The sequence below is a fragment of the Haliotis rubra genome, unplaced genomic scaffold (assembly GCF_003918875.1).
Source record: "Haliotis rubra isolate DU_JTF1 unplaced genomic scaffold, ASM391887v1 Scf46, whole genome shotgun sequence".
Taxonomy (NCBI): Eukaryota; Metazoa; Mollusca; class Gastropoda; order Lepetellida; family Haliotidae; genus Haliotis; species Haliotis rubra.
In genome coordinates, this window is record NW_025767146.1 from 683,363 (window position 1) to 701,287 (window position 17,925).

Consider the following 17,925-nt stretch of genomic DNA (forward strand, 5'->3'; position numbering starts at 1 on the left):
CTGAATAGAATCCGTTCAAACCACATGGCTACAGCAATCTTTACTTAATGGAAACTTTCGTCGTCCTCGCTTAGATCAGTTTGTGGGACAACTAACCAAGGCCGGATGATAGGATCTAAAGTAAACGGAGATAACTGGGCTCTTGAGACAACAAACTTTGAGATAAGAATATTTGATATATACCTAAATCCAGTTTGTTTGAGATAAGAATAGTTAATATATACCTAAATCCAGTTTCTTTGCGATAACAAAATTTGAGATAAGAATATTTGATGTGTGCCTAAATCCAGTTTCTTTGAGATAACAAACTTTGAAATAAGAATATTTCATGTATACCTAAATCCAGTTTCTTTGAGATAATAATCTTAAATTATAATTCAACTTGATATATATCTAAATCCAGTGTATTGGTTTGTGTTCGAATCCATGATTCGCTCTCATTGCGTCCATAGGTTGTCAGAACCGCGGTCGTGGTTATAAAAATTGTATTCCTAAGCTGGAAACACAAATACAGCTGAAAGCAGCGTCACTAGGTTTCTATTTCCCTATTTGCCATTTATGCATCAAAACAAATACATTATTCAGTATAAAACAGTCATCCTTGAAGCCAATTTATCTACAGTTATGTCTAAACCGGTTTGAACAATTTCTTTATCTACTTTAGTCTGTCTCAGAGTCCCTGAACCACATTATTTTCCTTTCTGGAATGCTAAAACCCTAAATGAAGCAAGTCTAGATTCCCCCAGGTTCAGGATTTCCCATCTGACTGGGGCACCTTTTAAATTTAAATGGGTTTATGTGTTACTATAAAAACTATATATATTCAGAGACTAAGCGTTAATCTAACATCTACTTGTGTCACAGTAACCCGCCTACTTACGGTTGTACTTGGTCAACCTGGAGTGGCTTCAAGCCCTGTACTAATGTCTGCCAAGTATACAAGTACTTCCTTACACATTCAAAACAAAACCACCTACATAGTACGTATTGATTACATTGTTAAACCATATTGCACTGACGAGGTTCACTTGACAATTAATCATACTATCGGTTGCTGTGTTTACTGTAGGCTGTAACACGCCCAGGGAAAGCACTTCCTTTGTTTCCGTCAAACACGTGGAATGGCCGGATGGCTCGCGAGTTTGTTATTATCAAATTAATTTGGGAATGAAAAATGTTTTGGAAGACAATGAATGGTTGAGCGAGTGAGTGAGTGGGTAGGTGAGTGAGTGAGTGATGGTTCATGTCTAACAGTGTTTTTTTACAATCCATGAGCATATTATAGTGCTACCACTCAAATGGTTAGACTCAGGACGAATCTGGAATCACAGGACCATGGTAATTCCTGTAATTCCTGTAGAGAATAGGGCTGTCACAGCACCATCGGTCATCTGAGGCTCAAGATGTGTCGGTCTACTGAAATAAGGCTCTGGTTTGCTGATAGGTATATGTAAAATGGCCAGCGGTTAGTTGAGGTCTTATAGTTTAGACAAAACCAGAAAACAACATTCAGATTTAAAATGTTCAATTATATGTAAGAGCATGTTATCGAGTACTGAGCCTTCCACGTGTGCTTGTTCCGAGTGTCCGCTGAAGTGTCAACACTCACTTTCCCACAAAATATAGCATAAAGGCAAGACTTTTATGGATGTCAGCTTCTTTATTGTGATGGGCACGAGGTATAATCTTACTTCTTCATCTGTGATATGCCTCTATGCGTAATAATTCTATAAAAAATGGTAAATATGCCATTCAAAGAAAATATATTAGCATAATTTATGCATTTGAAGGAAGTTGACTGAGGCAGACGTCGTCATGTAGATTTAAAAATATCATCTGTTGCCGTCAATCAGAGACACTTTTGAACTTTTTCTAGCTAGTTCCCAGGACTAACAAATAAAAATCTGGTGAAACCTTAACAAAAATATACGGATAATAGATACGTAAGCCGCAGCTGGGATGAATCCCACTGTTCGATATGGACCTGAGGCGATACTTTGAGATAACGGAGATGGCAGGGTGTGAGATAGCGATGGTCGTATCGACATCATGTGCGGGAGATAAGATAAAGCTACGCATGTGAGATAAGATATGGATGCTGATTTTCATAAATCTCTCATCGGAATAAATTTCGCTCTGCGTGCCAAAGGTGTCACGATCCGAATTAAGCATTTCCTTTTTCAGAAGCTAAATGTCGTTTTGTTTATACGCAGAAAACACACGTGCAGCAAAATCAAATTCAATATATTATGTTGGTGTCATTGAACGCCAAACTGCATAGATCAATGCTTATGATGTCAGTCACTGGATTGTCTGGTTCAGATTCGAATATATTCAGACCGCCGCCTGCTGAGTTAGGTGTAGTCTGTCTCACAGTCCCTGTACCACATTATATGCTAAAGCACTAAATGAAGCAAGTCTAGATTTAATCAGGTTCAGGGCTCCTTTTAAATGGGTTTGTTACTATCAAAATTACTTATATTCAGGGACTAAGCGTCAGTCTAAGTGAGGCGTTAGAGAATATACAATCGCATACCCAAACAAACAGTCAACCAACAACCAACCAACTTATTCAGTTAATCGATCAACAAACAACCAACTTAACCAACCAATCGAGCAACATACAACCAACTTAACCAACCAATCGAGCAACATACAACCAACTTAACCAACCAATCGAGCAACACACAACCAACTTAACCAACCAATCAAGCAACACACAGCAAACTTAACCCACCAATCGAGCAACATTCAACCAACTTAACCAACCAATCGAGCAACACACAACCAACTTAACCAACCAATCGAGCAACACACAACCAACTTCACCAACCAATCGAGCAACACACAACCAACTTAACCAACCAATCGAGCAACACACAACCTACTTAACCAACCAATCGAGCAACATTCAACCAACTTAACCAACCAATCGAGCAACACACAATCAACTTAACCAACCAATCGAGCAACACACAACCAACTTAACCAACCAATCGAGCAACACACAACCAACTTAACCAACCAATCGAGCAACATTCAACCAACTTAACCAACCAATAGAGCAACACACAACCAACTTAACCAACCAATCGAGCAACACACAACCAACTTTACCAACCAATCGAGCAACACACAACCAGCCTTTACAACCAGTCAACCAACACAGCCAATCAACCAACACACATCCACACAAACCAACCGCCTTTTCGAACCAACCTACCATTTCAAATGCACTGGCAGTCGCCTAACGGCACTTACCAGTAATAGGGTATACAACCTGGTTTCTATACAGCTCATTAACATGTTCATTAAAACATAGGTTCCTAATGAGTTCATGTAGGTAGCAATTAGCACCTGAAAGGTTATCGGTCAAACTCCACCTATGAAACGTGATAGCTTAGCGATAAGGCGTCATTTATTGCTTTAATTACTCGACTAGTACTTCACGTGGTGTGTGTCTCAAGCAGTTGGCCATATTTACGGTCTTTGTACACTCGCGGAGTCATTCACTTCATGCAGCTGGCACGCTTCCAGCTCCCACGAAGTCACGTGACTGTTTTTGCGGCGTAGCTTTGCCCCCGAGTTGAGCCGCACCTCTGTCTGCGATGGATGTTGCAGATTCCTGACTTTCGTCATGCGTAAGAATTCTGCCAACCTTTAGGTTTCGAAATGTTTAGTCCAATTGCACTTTGTCCTTTGATGACCTGAAAAGAGGACGTAAACTGAGAGGAAGAACCTGCAACTAGGATGTCGTAACTGTACACTAAGTACGGTAATTTAAGTACGAGTGACATGATGGTACATTAAAGATTATCCTCATCCCGTTACCGACGACTATACGCTAGACTAACTCTTAGTCTCTGAATATATGTAATTTTTATTGTAACAAATAAACCCGAGATTCACACACACAATAATATTGTTCCTGATGTTCATATATGCGTCCATTAAAATACATGTAGTTCATCGTTGACCTTCAGTAAGGTAGCCATGCGTTTTCCTACTGCGGATGCTAAATATTGAGAATCCAACTCATGAACACATCCTGTAATTTTGAAGATTTCTAAGATGCAGGAGGTCAAAGTGTAATGTATATTACAGCCGAGGAGAACGTGACGAGAGATTGGCGCCTGCACGTGCCAGCCACGCGCGTTTAGGTGTCGTATTTCTGTAAACAGGAACCCACCGTTCAGCAGCGGAGCGTGCATTCCGGCTGGGGCAACCTTTTGACGCTGCCCTCACCTGTAAACGATGAAAGGGAATTTGGGAGGGACGAGGCGATCTGGCGAAGTGGAATTTTCCCTGTTTATTGTGTTGAGCTCTGCTCGTGTATCGAACCTGTTGCAACAATGACCTGTATCTGATTCACTCGACAAGAATCGGGGGCCAACAACTTGTTGATTGACGATGAATAATTGGTAGATCTTCCTGTTTGATTAATCGTTTAACCTCTCTCCGAAGTTTTAACGTCATATCGGTGTTCTTGTCGTGGGGAAGCATTCGCTCGTAACGCCGAAGACCTGGGTTCGATTCCCTACATGGGTACAATGTGTGAAGACCATTTCTGGTGTCCCCCGCCGTGATATTTTTGGAATATTGGTATAAGCAGCGCAAAACTAAACTCGCTCACTCGTTGTTTGGGTATTCCGTGCGCCCCTAACACTCCTCCATCCCCACCTCATCCGACAAACATTTCAAAATCCTGGATCTGCATCCCGAAATGACATTCATCGATTAAGTTATCTGTATCGAGACGTTTTCATAGTAATGAGGGGCGGTGGGGTAGCCTAGTGGTTAAAGCGTTGGCTCGTCACGCCGAAGACCCGGGTTCGAATCCCCACATGGGTACAATGTGTGAAGCCCATTTCTGGTGTCCCCCGCCGTGATATTGCTGGAATATTGCTAAAAGCGGCGTAAAATAATACTCAGTCAGTCAGTTATAGTAATGAACTTTATATTACAATTCACGATAGTGATTATTATTCTCACTCACTCTTATTGCGGCGCTATATATCATGAAAGAGTCAGATATTTCAACACATTTCACCACTGACGCTTGAAAAGTGTTTCATGTCGAACAATTAAAATGGTCAACGCCCAGGTAAACAATATTATCAGTAGGTATTACATTTCACTTAATGCTTTGACCGTCCATGACAATAGTATCAAGGGATGTTGCATATTTCACGCTGTGTATGTGTGACCATGATACTGACATGTAGTGTCCTATAGTTAACCGGGAAATACCAGGATGTTAGATCGTGTCGATATCTGAGGCACAGCTCCATCACGTATTACTCAGAGAGGATCTGATCACATCAGAGAAGTATTAATTAAAGGTAAAATATTTACGATTCAATTCCTCCTACAAAAAAAGTAACTGTGTATCTTTGTAACGAAACTGTGGGCAGGAGAAAGAATAGATCTGAAAACTAGAGTTGACCTCAAATCAAAACACAGCGATGACTATTATTTCGGTATCGAATGCATCAACCTTCATATATGGGTACCCGGCAGTTGGCTGGGTGGCTACGAATGGTTAGTTAGGGTGGGCGTCATTCAATCTAGCAGATAGTCGCACCTGCATAGATCTTTGTGTAGACCTGTGTTTTGTCCCTGTCCCTAAATATTGGATTCGCCTACTGAAGTAACGATCTGTGTGTGCATTAACACTTCCTACTGCATATAGTTTAGATAGTCATCTTTTTTGCTTGAAAATATTAAAAATGATAATTCATTCGTCAACACCAGCTTCCGTATCTTGAATGAGTGTCTACATGAATGTTTACGACACTGTATAAACACCCTATAATTCAGGTCGGCGGGGTAGCAGACAGACAGACAGACAAAAACATGTTCAACCTATATTTACCTATTATAGACTTGCTTGGGTTTTTGTGTAATTTTGTTTAAAGATCTGTATAATTCTCTAAGGTGAGAGAGTGAATTTAGTTTTACGCCGATTCTAGCAATATCACAGCTGGGAACACCAGAAATGGGCTTGACAGATTTCACCCACGTGGGGAATCGAACCCAGGTCTTCGGCGTGACGAGCAAACGCCTTAGCCATTGTTCTACCCCACCGCCCCTGATGATCTAACTGACTGACTGACTGAGTTTGGTTTTACGCCGCTTTTAGCAATATTCCAGCAACATCCTGGCGGGGGACACCAGAAATGGGCTTCACACATTGTGCCCATGTGGGGATTCGAACCCGGGTCTTCGGCGTGAAGAGCCAACGCTTTAACCATTAGGCTACCCCACCGCCCCTTCAAAATTTCAGAGGATACAAACATCAGAAACCATCTCAGTTAATAATTAGCACCAACAGCAGAGTACAACCATCTCAGTTAATAATTAGCACCAACAGCAGAGTATAACATTGTACCCATGTGGGGATTCGAACCCGGGTCTTCGGCGTGAAGAGCCAACGCTTTAACCACTAGGCTACCCCACCGCCCCCATAATGCTCTAAGGAGATCCATATAATTGAATCTTATGAAGTGGACAACTGTTCGGATGAAAAGTAATGTAGTATAACAACATTCCACAGCCCACTGCATAAACAGTCACCGCTTTATCTCCTACTGTGTAGGCTACTATTGAGCGTTGAAATAGACAAAGGGCGTATCCATTATCTCGGACACATGTCTGTCGCCAAGACCCGTTTCCTTGTACATATCAATGTGGGCTTCTTTATAGCCCAGTGGGATAGCTCTTTTAATACGGTGTTTATACTATATTTACCTTAACAGCACGTGACTCATAGCTTGTCGATATACAATGGTGACAGTTCAGAAGAAACCCCGTCAACACGCTGTCGATATGTTTCCCACAGCTTGTATATATCAGCAATGATTGACACGGGAAGAGCTCGGCACATGTCTGTGTAATTGATTAGTTTAGTATGTCAGTGGACTATGGGTAGAATGAGAGCGGTGAATATTATAGCATGCTGTGTCAGATGATGACAGTTTGATGTATGTTATATGGGAGTGGGATAATTGGCCACTGCTTGTTCATGTCGCCCTCGGTGGTTTTATTACACTGTACGACGTTTAACGTCACGGATATTGATGCACCTAAGGAATTTCCACAATCATAAGAAATATGTGCTAAAAGTATAGTTCACTCCGACTATAACGTGAGAATGTGTTTTATGAATCACTATCAACGGGTGATGATAGCAGGTGTTCGCGAAAATACTAGCGTATCCTGCCAACAGGTGTCACCAACAGGTGTCACTCATGCAAAGACATTTGATTTGGTCATCTGTAAAAAAACACACGGGAACATATGATAATTAATAAAAACTAGGCAAAATAGGAAATTATGTTTTTTAGCACGCTGAATTTTACTGTTAGAATTTAATCTTTCTTATTTTCCCAAATATTAAATCTCCAGTTTATACACGACAGCTGGTCAGTTTATACAACTTGCTAACATCTTGAAAGACTCATTCTCCCCGAATGTTATATAAACCGCTATCAAGTCCAATATGTGATGTGTAGTTGTCTATGTGATGTGTAGAATTGCTTGATGCAAGTTGTTGAGTGGAGTGTTTTAAAAAAGGTATTATTTCAGTTAAATCACAGCTGTCCATTATATGATTACGGCTTGATCATAAGCAGGTGTTTATGAACCGTTATAAGATAGTGATCCTGATGATAAGGTGTGTCCTGACCCATCTGTATCATTCGTCACAAACACATGCAGGGCAAGTCAATTGTTCACTTAAAACACAACACAACTGGTTTGACAATCCCAGAATGTTAATCGGCAGCGTTATATAGCTTGAGTAATACTGACTGCGTCATAAAACAACATTCACTCTCTATTCAGTACTGTGGGCGTGATCACGTTGCCATGGGCAACTACGGCTCAGTATGATAAACACTTGCTCCACATTCAACATTAACACTATATATATCTCGACGTGATAGCCGATGTAGGTTTTAATTAACGAAGCTCCATTGCATCATCACACCCAATAGACAGAAACGTCTTTGCAAGTCTATATTAGTCAGTATCTGAGCAAAACATTGTTTGACGAGAATGGTATTTATCAATATCGTTGATTTACCTGAGACACATAAGATAATATACTGTGTAAGACCCACTTAGGCTATTTACGTGGGTCGATATGGGACAGGGCGGTGGTCTTTAGAAATCGAATAGTTTCTTTTATACATCTCAACTCCATATTGACATAAGATACAGATGAGTCACATCCCCGCATACCTGGTATTGTAGGAAAACTCAGGTAGGGGGCGCTTTGATTGATCTTACCTGCGAGCAGCTGAGAATAACCTGCATAATTCTTTGAGTGCCTAAATTATGCAGAAAATAGATTTTCTCCTCCGTGAAATACTTTGTTACTGTCGTAAGGAGGCGTGTTGAGTAGCGGATACAAGACGGAGTGGGCGGTCAACCACGACGCTGCTGCGAAATTTGAAATATAATGACATCATACAGTCAAAGACCTATATCACTTGTGTAAGAATGTTGAGTGGAGAGTTTCTACAACTGGAGTCGTGAGCTGTTAATATTGTAATGAGATTCTGTACAACAGGTTCCATGTTTTACAACAGGGATACATGAATATCGCTCTCAAAATAGTTCTTTGAGAAAACATTTGCGTAGACATGTGGACAATTCCAAACGTTTAACGCATAATTGCCCCAAATTGTTTACCGGTGTAGTACCCTAGTTTGACTTGTACCAAATGTGTTTTCAGCTACAGAATTGACTTTCCTTTGCATGTGTTTGTGACGGGTGGGCAGATCACTCTTTGATGTGAGGTATATGCACAGTCATGCTTATGTTAGTGTTGTAATCGAACAAGGGTTTTTAACACCCTTTTTCTACCAGAGAATATGCGTTTGTTTTCATGAATATTAATTTTCAGTTGTTACCTTTTTAGATGATAAGCACCCTCTGCAAGAGTTTATTCAAGCTGTATATTCATAACAAATGAATTATGGCCTATGCAGCGTTTGTCATTAAAATGCAGAATTTGAGAATATATATACACCCCATAAACATCAAGGTCCTAAGATATACCGATAATACCATTGTGAAGACATGTTATATACATGTATTTTCTGTTTGGATTGGTGAAATAACATCCTACAGGTCAGTGTAATTCTGTTCTTGTTTAATGTGTCCATAACAGTGTCTAAACTCTTATATCATGCCATCACGTGAAATTGACAATGATGTCTCGTGCTGTGAGGTTTATGCGCCTCGTGGACAAGTAGCGTGACGCCCCGTCATCGACACTTGTTAATTTCATACCCGCTGAAAAACACACCGGTAGGTTTCGATGTTAATGTTCTATATACAGCGTTAGAATCATTCCCACGACATTCGCCTGTGACATTAACAAGCGTGTAAATAGCTCTACACAGCATGGGTCTGTCTCTGTGTGCCCTGAATGTGACATACATTTGGGTCAGATTTGTTCTTTCTTACCTTCAATTACCTGCCTCAGAGAGTCTGTTATTGTCAATTTCAGCTTTGAATAGGCGGATGTTTGAGATATTTCGTCGCCATGTCAATAATACAACGCGTTCTTTAAATTCCTTACTCGATTGTGAAATATGTGTCGGGTGCTTGAACATTCAATAAATCAGAATCAATTAGATAGAGCCCTTCCTGTTTATTGAAATCGTTGACCTAGAGACAGCGAGTGACGGCTATCGTTGCAGTCAATAAATTCCGAGTACAGTCGCTTTCCATATATGGCATATTTTTACCCTGGTTCCTGTATACGCTCATTCATAAATGGGCGTATTTTATTAGGATCTGGTTTTCCACGGAGATCTGAGATTTACGTACAACAAATTCAGTGATTACTGCTTAGAACATAAAATAAATTTATTTAATGGTATTTAACTGCATATTTTTTAAATGAAGATTATTTATGAACTTTAAACAATTTACATCAGTTTAACTTTGATTAACGCAGAAAAGCGTTATTGTAAAATGCATATATTTGGTGAGGGTAGTGAGCTAACACCATTGAATATAACCCTGCTAAGAAAGCTGTTGTAAGTAAGATCTGTTCACGATCAGCAATACTTTAATTGTTGACATAGATCAACGAAAGATTACAAATAAATATCTCAAAGCCTCACTGGCCGACCAAACAAATGAGCCTCAACACCTACCGACATGGGAAATGTTATCTCGACGCTGACTGGCTCACGGTCGTTAGCGCCAGCCAATCAGAGTTTCTCACACGTTTTCCGAGTATCGGACCCTTACGTCAGGCTGTTTTCACCAAGGCACGTTGTGAAGCTGTCATTAAGCGAAGGCGCGGCACATAGAAAGCACCAGAGAGAAGGAGGCAAGAAAGGGATGTACAATAGTGAAACTCGTCAAACAGACAACAGAAAACAATGGGACATTACGCTCAGCCAGACGTTTGTGATAAAAATCTTGAAGCCGAAGCTGACTATACGGATATTTGTTTCTACAAGTTGAAGTAAGTTTTTTATTCGAATTATACACCTAAAATGAACATTGTGAAAAAAAATCACAATATTTACTTTCGTAATGGTTGGGCTGATGTTTGTTTGATAATGGCCTATTGCTAAAAACATTCTGATTCTTTTATTGATATCGATAAATCTCATAATGGGTTATGATCTTCTTAAACTGATATTTGAGGTATCAGTCTGAACTATGTATAACAGTGGAAACGTGTTATACATAATGTTATGCATAATTTTTTGATGCAGGGTATGATAGATATAATACGTGTATTATATGTAATAAGTAAACACATCCATTTCTGGTACATGTGCATATCTAAAGTACGTCGTACAGGAATGCATTTAAACCCCACCTTATGTTTACTTACAGATAACTGTCATTAAACGGCGTTAACACTTCGTGTTGTACATGCATTGTATATACATAACCAATCTTATTCACTGAGGTAATTTACAAATAGTTTATAGTGTCTGTATATCAGTGAAAGATCTGAGGCTGATTTCACATTTGATGTACATTTCCCACCAAGACACCTTCAAATCGGCGTTCATATCACGTTCTGTCGCTCACCTTTAAAGGTCAAATGAAAGCAAAGCACTAAGCGTTACGCCTTTTCGACAGATTACGACAGGAATTTGACAGTCTGTGACTGAAATAAATCACCTTATTAGCGAAGACGGGTAAACTCTGTTCACGTGCTTGCTTTAACAGCTGATGGGTTTGTTTCACAGTTTCAACAAGAACATTTATAATGACACTTATGCTGTTATTAAATTACAATTTCCAAACGTTTGTCAATTTGGACAGTATAATATTTAATGACGCATGCACGAATAATAGTGAGTGAGTGGGTTTAGATTAACGCCCCACTCAGCAATATTCCAGCTATATGACAGCGGCCTGTATCGAGTCTGGACCAGACAATCCAGTGATCAAAGCATAAATAATAACACACAAAACAGTCGTAGTCGTGGACGTTCCTAAGTCGACGTACTTGTGTAACATTGACATTTATTGCTAAAATCGCCTGTAGAACTGCCTGGGGGTAAATGTTACGATTTATTTTGCAATGCGACAGTAATTGACTCCCTAATCTGCAATAGATCACTCATATCGAACAAAATAGGTGTATCCTAGAGAATCTCACCACGCCGTTAATTACAGTATTTATACCCTCCCCGCATCACTCCCTCTATAATGACCAGGTATTACAGGGAGAAGTGTTAGACTGTAAAGAAGATATGCGGTGACTCATGCATTAACATATGAATATGAGCCTTACTTCATAGGGGATAATAAAGGAATGTATAACAGCTTTTGTACACACGCTACGCAGTATGTCGAACGTATTCACTTGTGTGACAAACCTGTTTTGAGTCTAGTCGAATGGTGAAAACTGTTATTGCATTCTTGGAGGAATACAAATCGTCTTGTTGTTTTCTTCGCAAAGCATTGGATAAAAACATATTGATTTCGGACGTTGAAATAATGAAATATACTCTTGGTGTAAACATACTTCGATACTCAGTGATGTAATGCTCATGGGTCATTTGCAACAAATGCAACTGGAAGTATTATTCGTTCCTTGATAGGCAAGCGTTATACATTGTAATCGTCATACCCTTCTTGGGTTATAAATATGCTTATACTACGCTCCTACAATGGTTTCTATTATGTTAATGGTGTTTCGGGTCTGTGCTTGGAATGGGTAACACATCATACAGATGGGTGAATATTGCGTTTGCATTCAGTGAATCGTTTGTGATCAGTTGAATGGCAATGCAGTTTCAAAAGGACATATCTTAGCAAGTTTCCTGACATTGAAGTAGACCCTGTACTGTGTTAGATTCTGCTGTGTCCAGTTTGAACATGTCGATGAATAATAATCACTATCGTGGATAGTTATGGAAGTTTATGACCATGAAAACGTCTCGATACAGATAACTTAATCGATGACTGTCACATTGTGGGATGCAGAGCCAGGATTTTGAAATGTGTGCGGGTGGGTGGGGATGGAGGGGTGCACGGAATACCCAAATAATAAGTGAGTTTGGTTTTACGCCGCATTTAGCAATGTTCCAGCAATATCACGGCGGCGGACACCAGAAATGGGCTTTACACATTGTACCCATATAAGGAATCGAACCCGGGCCTTCGGAGTGACAAGCGAAGGCTTTAACCACTGGGCTACCCCCCAACCAACGAAGTGACTTGACCGAGGGGTCATTAATATTGTAAGGTGTCCGAAATACAAGGTATCCGCTACCATGCATCTCCCAGCTCCATCTCTGGATTCAATACCGGACTGAAATCTCACAGCATAAAACAGGTCGTGTTTTGATAAATAATGCACAAAAGAAAACCCCAGCTCACAGAATGTGTATTTGACTATTTAAATAATGCGTGCTTATCGAAGTATCCACAAGTCGCAGTCAGTGATTGTTGGTAATTTTAAGCAGATTATTCCTTAATCCCGTCATGACTGGAGATGGATGTTAAATGAGCCGTATACACAAATCAATGTAGTCGACACGGTTGTTTAAGTTGCCGAGCCGTCGATACATGTACCTCGTCAACCAAGGTTTTGGCATCCTGGGTTGGACTGAAACTATGGATGAAACATGCAAATTCCATCGACTTTACGCCACGCACCAGCGAAGACAGTAAAATATTCATGCTTGAATATCGATTTAGCTTGTGTTTCATGTTTTGAAAACACGTGGAACGAATTGAAGTTTCACAGAATCACTTTAGCTCAAATCGAAGTCATTGAAGCGTATCCAAAGAATGACTACTTTCTTTAACCCCACACCAATCAAATCGATCACCCACTCCATCAGCACTGAATAATCTAACGTCAAACAATAATCTAAACATCTTTATATGGCGTTACCGTAAAACAATCGTTATGTAAAGTTGACGCACCAGGCCGATTGAATCATAAAGTGGTCTGAGCCATATGGGGTTAACTTCTAATTAATTGTCTGTACGTTGATGAACAAGTCACGTCACGTTAAGATTATATTGATCAGTTACGGAGATGTATAAGTGCCTTAGTGCACGCATAACTTATGTTTGTGCTTATAGGGAAGTAGGTATACACGTCGGTGTGTCAGCCATACATGGTATCAGGCATACACTGTACACTGTGTGAATATACTGTGAGCCCCTCAACTGGGCGATGGACGACTTGCCAGAAACTTTAAGGTATATCCGTGTTCTGTGTATATGCGTTTTCTATATGGTTAATATAAGTATAATTATGTTTTAATATTCACGTAGTTTGTATATGTCAATATGTGCATTCACATATTCATAGAATCACATGATTAGACATGACCGCTTGTCTGCTGGTACGAGACAAGTGAAAATCTTAGTTTTCTATGGATGTAGCGGTTGCCTTACACTGCTTCAATAAAGATGACATGTTGACTAGCTCTGTTATTCCGACACGGCATCAATAATCTTAATACGCAATACAGCTATGGCTTATCAGCTCTTAGCGGTGGATTAACTAAAATACCCTCTTTGGACCTATAATTGAAACGCGTTTGTAAATTTCAAATTCATGTGATGATATGCCCTGGTCGGATGTTTCGAAGTTCGGATAACTCGATATTTGTTCCATAAATATCGAGACAACAGTGCTCGACTGTATATTGAAATCTATATCTGCATTTTATCATAAGTATAAACATAGATGTTATATATCTTATACCCAGTTATATTTTTGGTTCTTTTTTAATTACTGGTATTTTCCCAAATAATTCTCGAAGAAGATATGATTTCGCATTGGTCACGTGATACCATGTATCTGTTTCGTTATGTCTCAGTAAATGCGTGGTATTCGAGTTATATTTTATTTATATATGCACATTTTACGAATTGGATAGTGGTGAATCACTGTTTTTATTAACACGGTATGATAAAGGTCAAAAGAGGTCATTATTTGACTGCGCGAGCATGATAACGCAACATGATTACGTAACCTCATTATATAGAGTGTGTGTGTCACCAACACCTCGCACAGCAGTCCGACGTTTGAATATTTTCTTTTGACATTTTACTTGTAAACTTCTATTTTTATGGGTTTTTCGACCACGCAAAAAGCGCTCAAGACGCTCTTCCAAAGAACCAGACGTGTGAATGTTTGGTTCCAGAAATCTACTATCTCCATGGACGCATCTGATCCTTCTGTTGAATTAGTTAACGAGGAAAAAGCTATTATTATCGGATCAGTGGTTTTGTATTCATCTCTGCGCTCCGTGCTCAGGCTGTAAAGCCACAGCACGGAACACCTCATCGTGAAACTGTGTAGCTCTGACAACCAGGACGAAGGTTGTTATTGACACAGCAAACCGATGTACTGTGTCAGCGTTGATTCAGCGTGTGTCATACCTGTTGTACATTGCACCTTGATTACAGGTAAACAGACAAGAGTCCCCAAAATTCAAACACTGAACGCGGAGGTATTGGTTGAATCACTAATGAAATGGTTTGAGCCAAGCAAAAATCTCGTTTGATGGTTCTTAGAGGGATTAGGTGACGTTCTACTCTCCCTTTTTGTTTTCCGAAACAAAGGCTCTAGTAATTGAGTAGTCAGGTGTCTGACGTAGGTTCGGGTCTCTTGATCTCGTCGCCATTTTCCGGGTCAAGTTATAAATGTGATGAAGATGGCTGAAACACTGATAATGATAACTGTACTGCTGGTAGTGTAATGTTTGTTATGGTAATTATGAAGATGGTTGAAACACTGATAATGATAACTGTACTGCTGGTAGTGTAATGTTTGTTATGGTAATTATGAAGATGGTTGAAACACTGATAATGATAACTGTACTGCTGGTAGTGTAATGTTTGGTATGGTAATTATGCAGATGGCTGAAACACTGATAATGATAACTGTACTGCTGGTAGTGTAATGTTTGGTATGGTAATTATGCAGATGGCTGAAACACTGATAATGATAACTGTACTGCTGGTAGTGTAATGTTTGGTATGGTAATTATGCAGATGGCTGAAACACTGATAATGATAACTGTACTGCTGGTAGTGTAATGTTTGTTATGGTAATTATGCAGATGGTTGAAACACTGATAATGATAACTGTACTGCTGGTAGTGTAATGTTTGTTATGGTAATTATGCAGATGGTTGAAACACTGATAATGATAACTGTACTGCTGGTAGTGTAATGTTTGGTATGGTAATTATGCAAATGGCTGAAACACTGATAATGATAACTGTACTGCTGGTAGTGTAATGTTTGTTATGGTAATTATGCAGATGGTTGAAACACTGGTAATGATAACTGTACTGCTGGTAGTGTAATGTTTGTTATGGTAATTATGCAGATGGTTGAAACACTGGTTATGATAACTGTACTGCTTGTAGTATAATGTTTGTTATGGTAATTATGCAGATGGTTGAAACACTGATAATGATAACTGTACTGCTGGTAGTGTAATGTTTGTTATGGTAATTATGCAGATGGCTGAAACACTGATAATGATAACTGTACTGCTGGTAGTGTAATGTTTGTGTAATAATGCAGATGGTTGAAACACTGATAATGATAACTGTACTGCTGGTAGTGTAATGTTTGTTATGGTAATTATGCAGATGGCTGAAACACTGATAATGATAACTGTACTGCTGGTAGTGTAATGTTTGTTATGGTAATTATGCAGATGGCTGAAACACTGATAATGATAACTGTACTGCTTGTAGTATAATGTTTGTTATGGTAATTATGCAGATGGTTGAAACACTGATAATGATAACTGTACTGCTGGTAGTGTAATGTTTGTTATGGTAATTATGCAGATGGCTGAAACACTGATAATAATAACTGTATTGCTGGTAATGTAATGTTTGTTATGGTAATTATGCAGATGGCTGAAACACTGATAATGATAACTGTACTGCTGGTAGTGTAATGTTTGTTATGGTAATTATGAAGATTTATCAATGTCTACAGTATTAAACTGATAACAATGATAACCAACATGATATAACTTAACAACTTTGATGATAATGAAAATGGTTGCTGCGATCCCAAAAGACGGAGCGGTGGGGTAGCCCAGCGGTTGAAGCCTTCGCTTCTTACACCCAAGTTCGAACCACGTACAAAATCTGACGCCTATCTCTAGGGTCTCCCGTCGTGATATTGATGGAATATTACGAGCGCGGCGCCAAACAACACTAACTCCGAAATGACGATGTAAAGAACATTAACCCTACCGAGTGGCGTTAATTAACCACCTCGAGATAATTAACAGAATTCCTTAGAGTTCTGCATCATTGGTAGAAAGTATGGGAGCCATACCAGCCGCATCCCTTCTCCTCACCCCCGTGCTGAAACCCTTCACCCTTACAGTCTTGATAAGTATAACATGTGATTTATCTATCAAGGTCCACGAAGAAGCAAAGGTCGAGAGCAGCAGGCAGCCTCGCATGTCAGCCTATCTGGAATTCTGTCATCAAAGAATTCCAAACTTTTGGTCCTGTTTCGACCCTGTGTTCCTATCCAAATCGTCCTTCGACGGAAAGAAAATATCTTTCAAGCTTTCAAATAAACAAAACAGTTGAACAAATAAATATCAACATTCTTTTCATATTTTATATACGCCTTTTCGACCTCTGAACCGTTCGAGGTCAAATGTTTGGTATACTAATATTTTCTTTCAAAACAGGCATACAGTAAGGCATAGCGAGTTGATTTCAATTAAAGAGAAACTTTCATGTTTCTTATATTGCGGTGTACGTTGATCTGCACCAGTCTAGACATACATACGAAGATGAATATCTTTATGTAACTCGATGAATGTTTGACAAGCATAAGGTATATGTTTGTATTGACTTTTCCCAAGCACATCATTTTGGCCGACTTTTTGTACCCGTGATTTCTTAAGGGAGATGTGTGCACATGGTTCTTAACACCTTCCCATTACACTGTAAAGTTTGTTATCGATTGGATAAACAGTTTGAGCCCTCTGAGATGGCTCGAATCGTGCCCTAGGATTTACATTGGGGTAAAAACCATAATTCTTTGTAGGAATTCACTCTCGATGAGCTTAATCGCTAAGATTTATCAACTTATTCCACACACTTGAGTCCATAAACGTGATATACCATAAATGTGGTTTTCTTGCACGGTAGACGGGATATTGACATAATTGTTTAGGAATCGTGAAAGTTTGTTGTGTTTTTTTTCTCAAGAAACAGTGAGTTTGATTATTATACAGATGCACAGAAATGCACTGAGGGAGGTTTAGATGAAAATAGACGACCTTTGAAACTTGCCCTGTTGACAAAGGAAGTTAAGGTCAGAGCAGTCTGGTGCAGGGGCAGCGTTATTTAGAGACCGGACACGCGGTCCAGGGTTAGGTCACAACGTGTTTGACCACCGAGGGATTTATGA

General features: G+C 39.5%; 1 protein-coding gene and 1 long non-coding RNA gene across 6 annotated transcripts in view; one reads left to right on the forward strand and one right to left on the reverse strand.

Annotated features, from left to right (window-relative positions):
- The window catches only part of LOC124290198 (myosin light chain kinase, smooth muscle-like), a 105,265-nt gene that overhangs the window by 75,410 nt on the left and 11,930 nt on the right, over nt 1–17,925 (forward strand). Inside the window, exon 1 of one of the 5 annotated variants that reach the window (XM_046726895.1) lies at nt 10,303–10,492. The exons of 3 other annotated variants lie outside the window; for them this stretch is intronic. In XM_046726895.1, the coding sequence (XP_046582851.1) occupies nt 10,407–10,492 (86 nt within the window). In that variant the 5' untranslated portion in view covers nt 10,303–10,406. Of the gene's footprint in view, nt 1–10,302; nt 10,493–13,590; nt 13,711–17,925 lie in introns of those variants that run through there. One more of the 5 variants, XM_046726898.1, reaches the window with a different exon arrangement.
- Nucleotides 3,190–6,855, reverse strand: LOC124290199. Its single transcript, XR_006901854.1, has 3 exons — nt 6,751–6,855; nt 4,190–4,245; nt 3,190–3,707 (listed from the first exon to the last, which is right to left on the reverse strand). It is a non-coding gene; the product is annotated as an uncharacterized LOC124290199 (long non-coding RNA).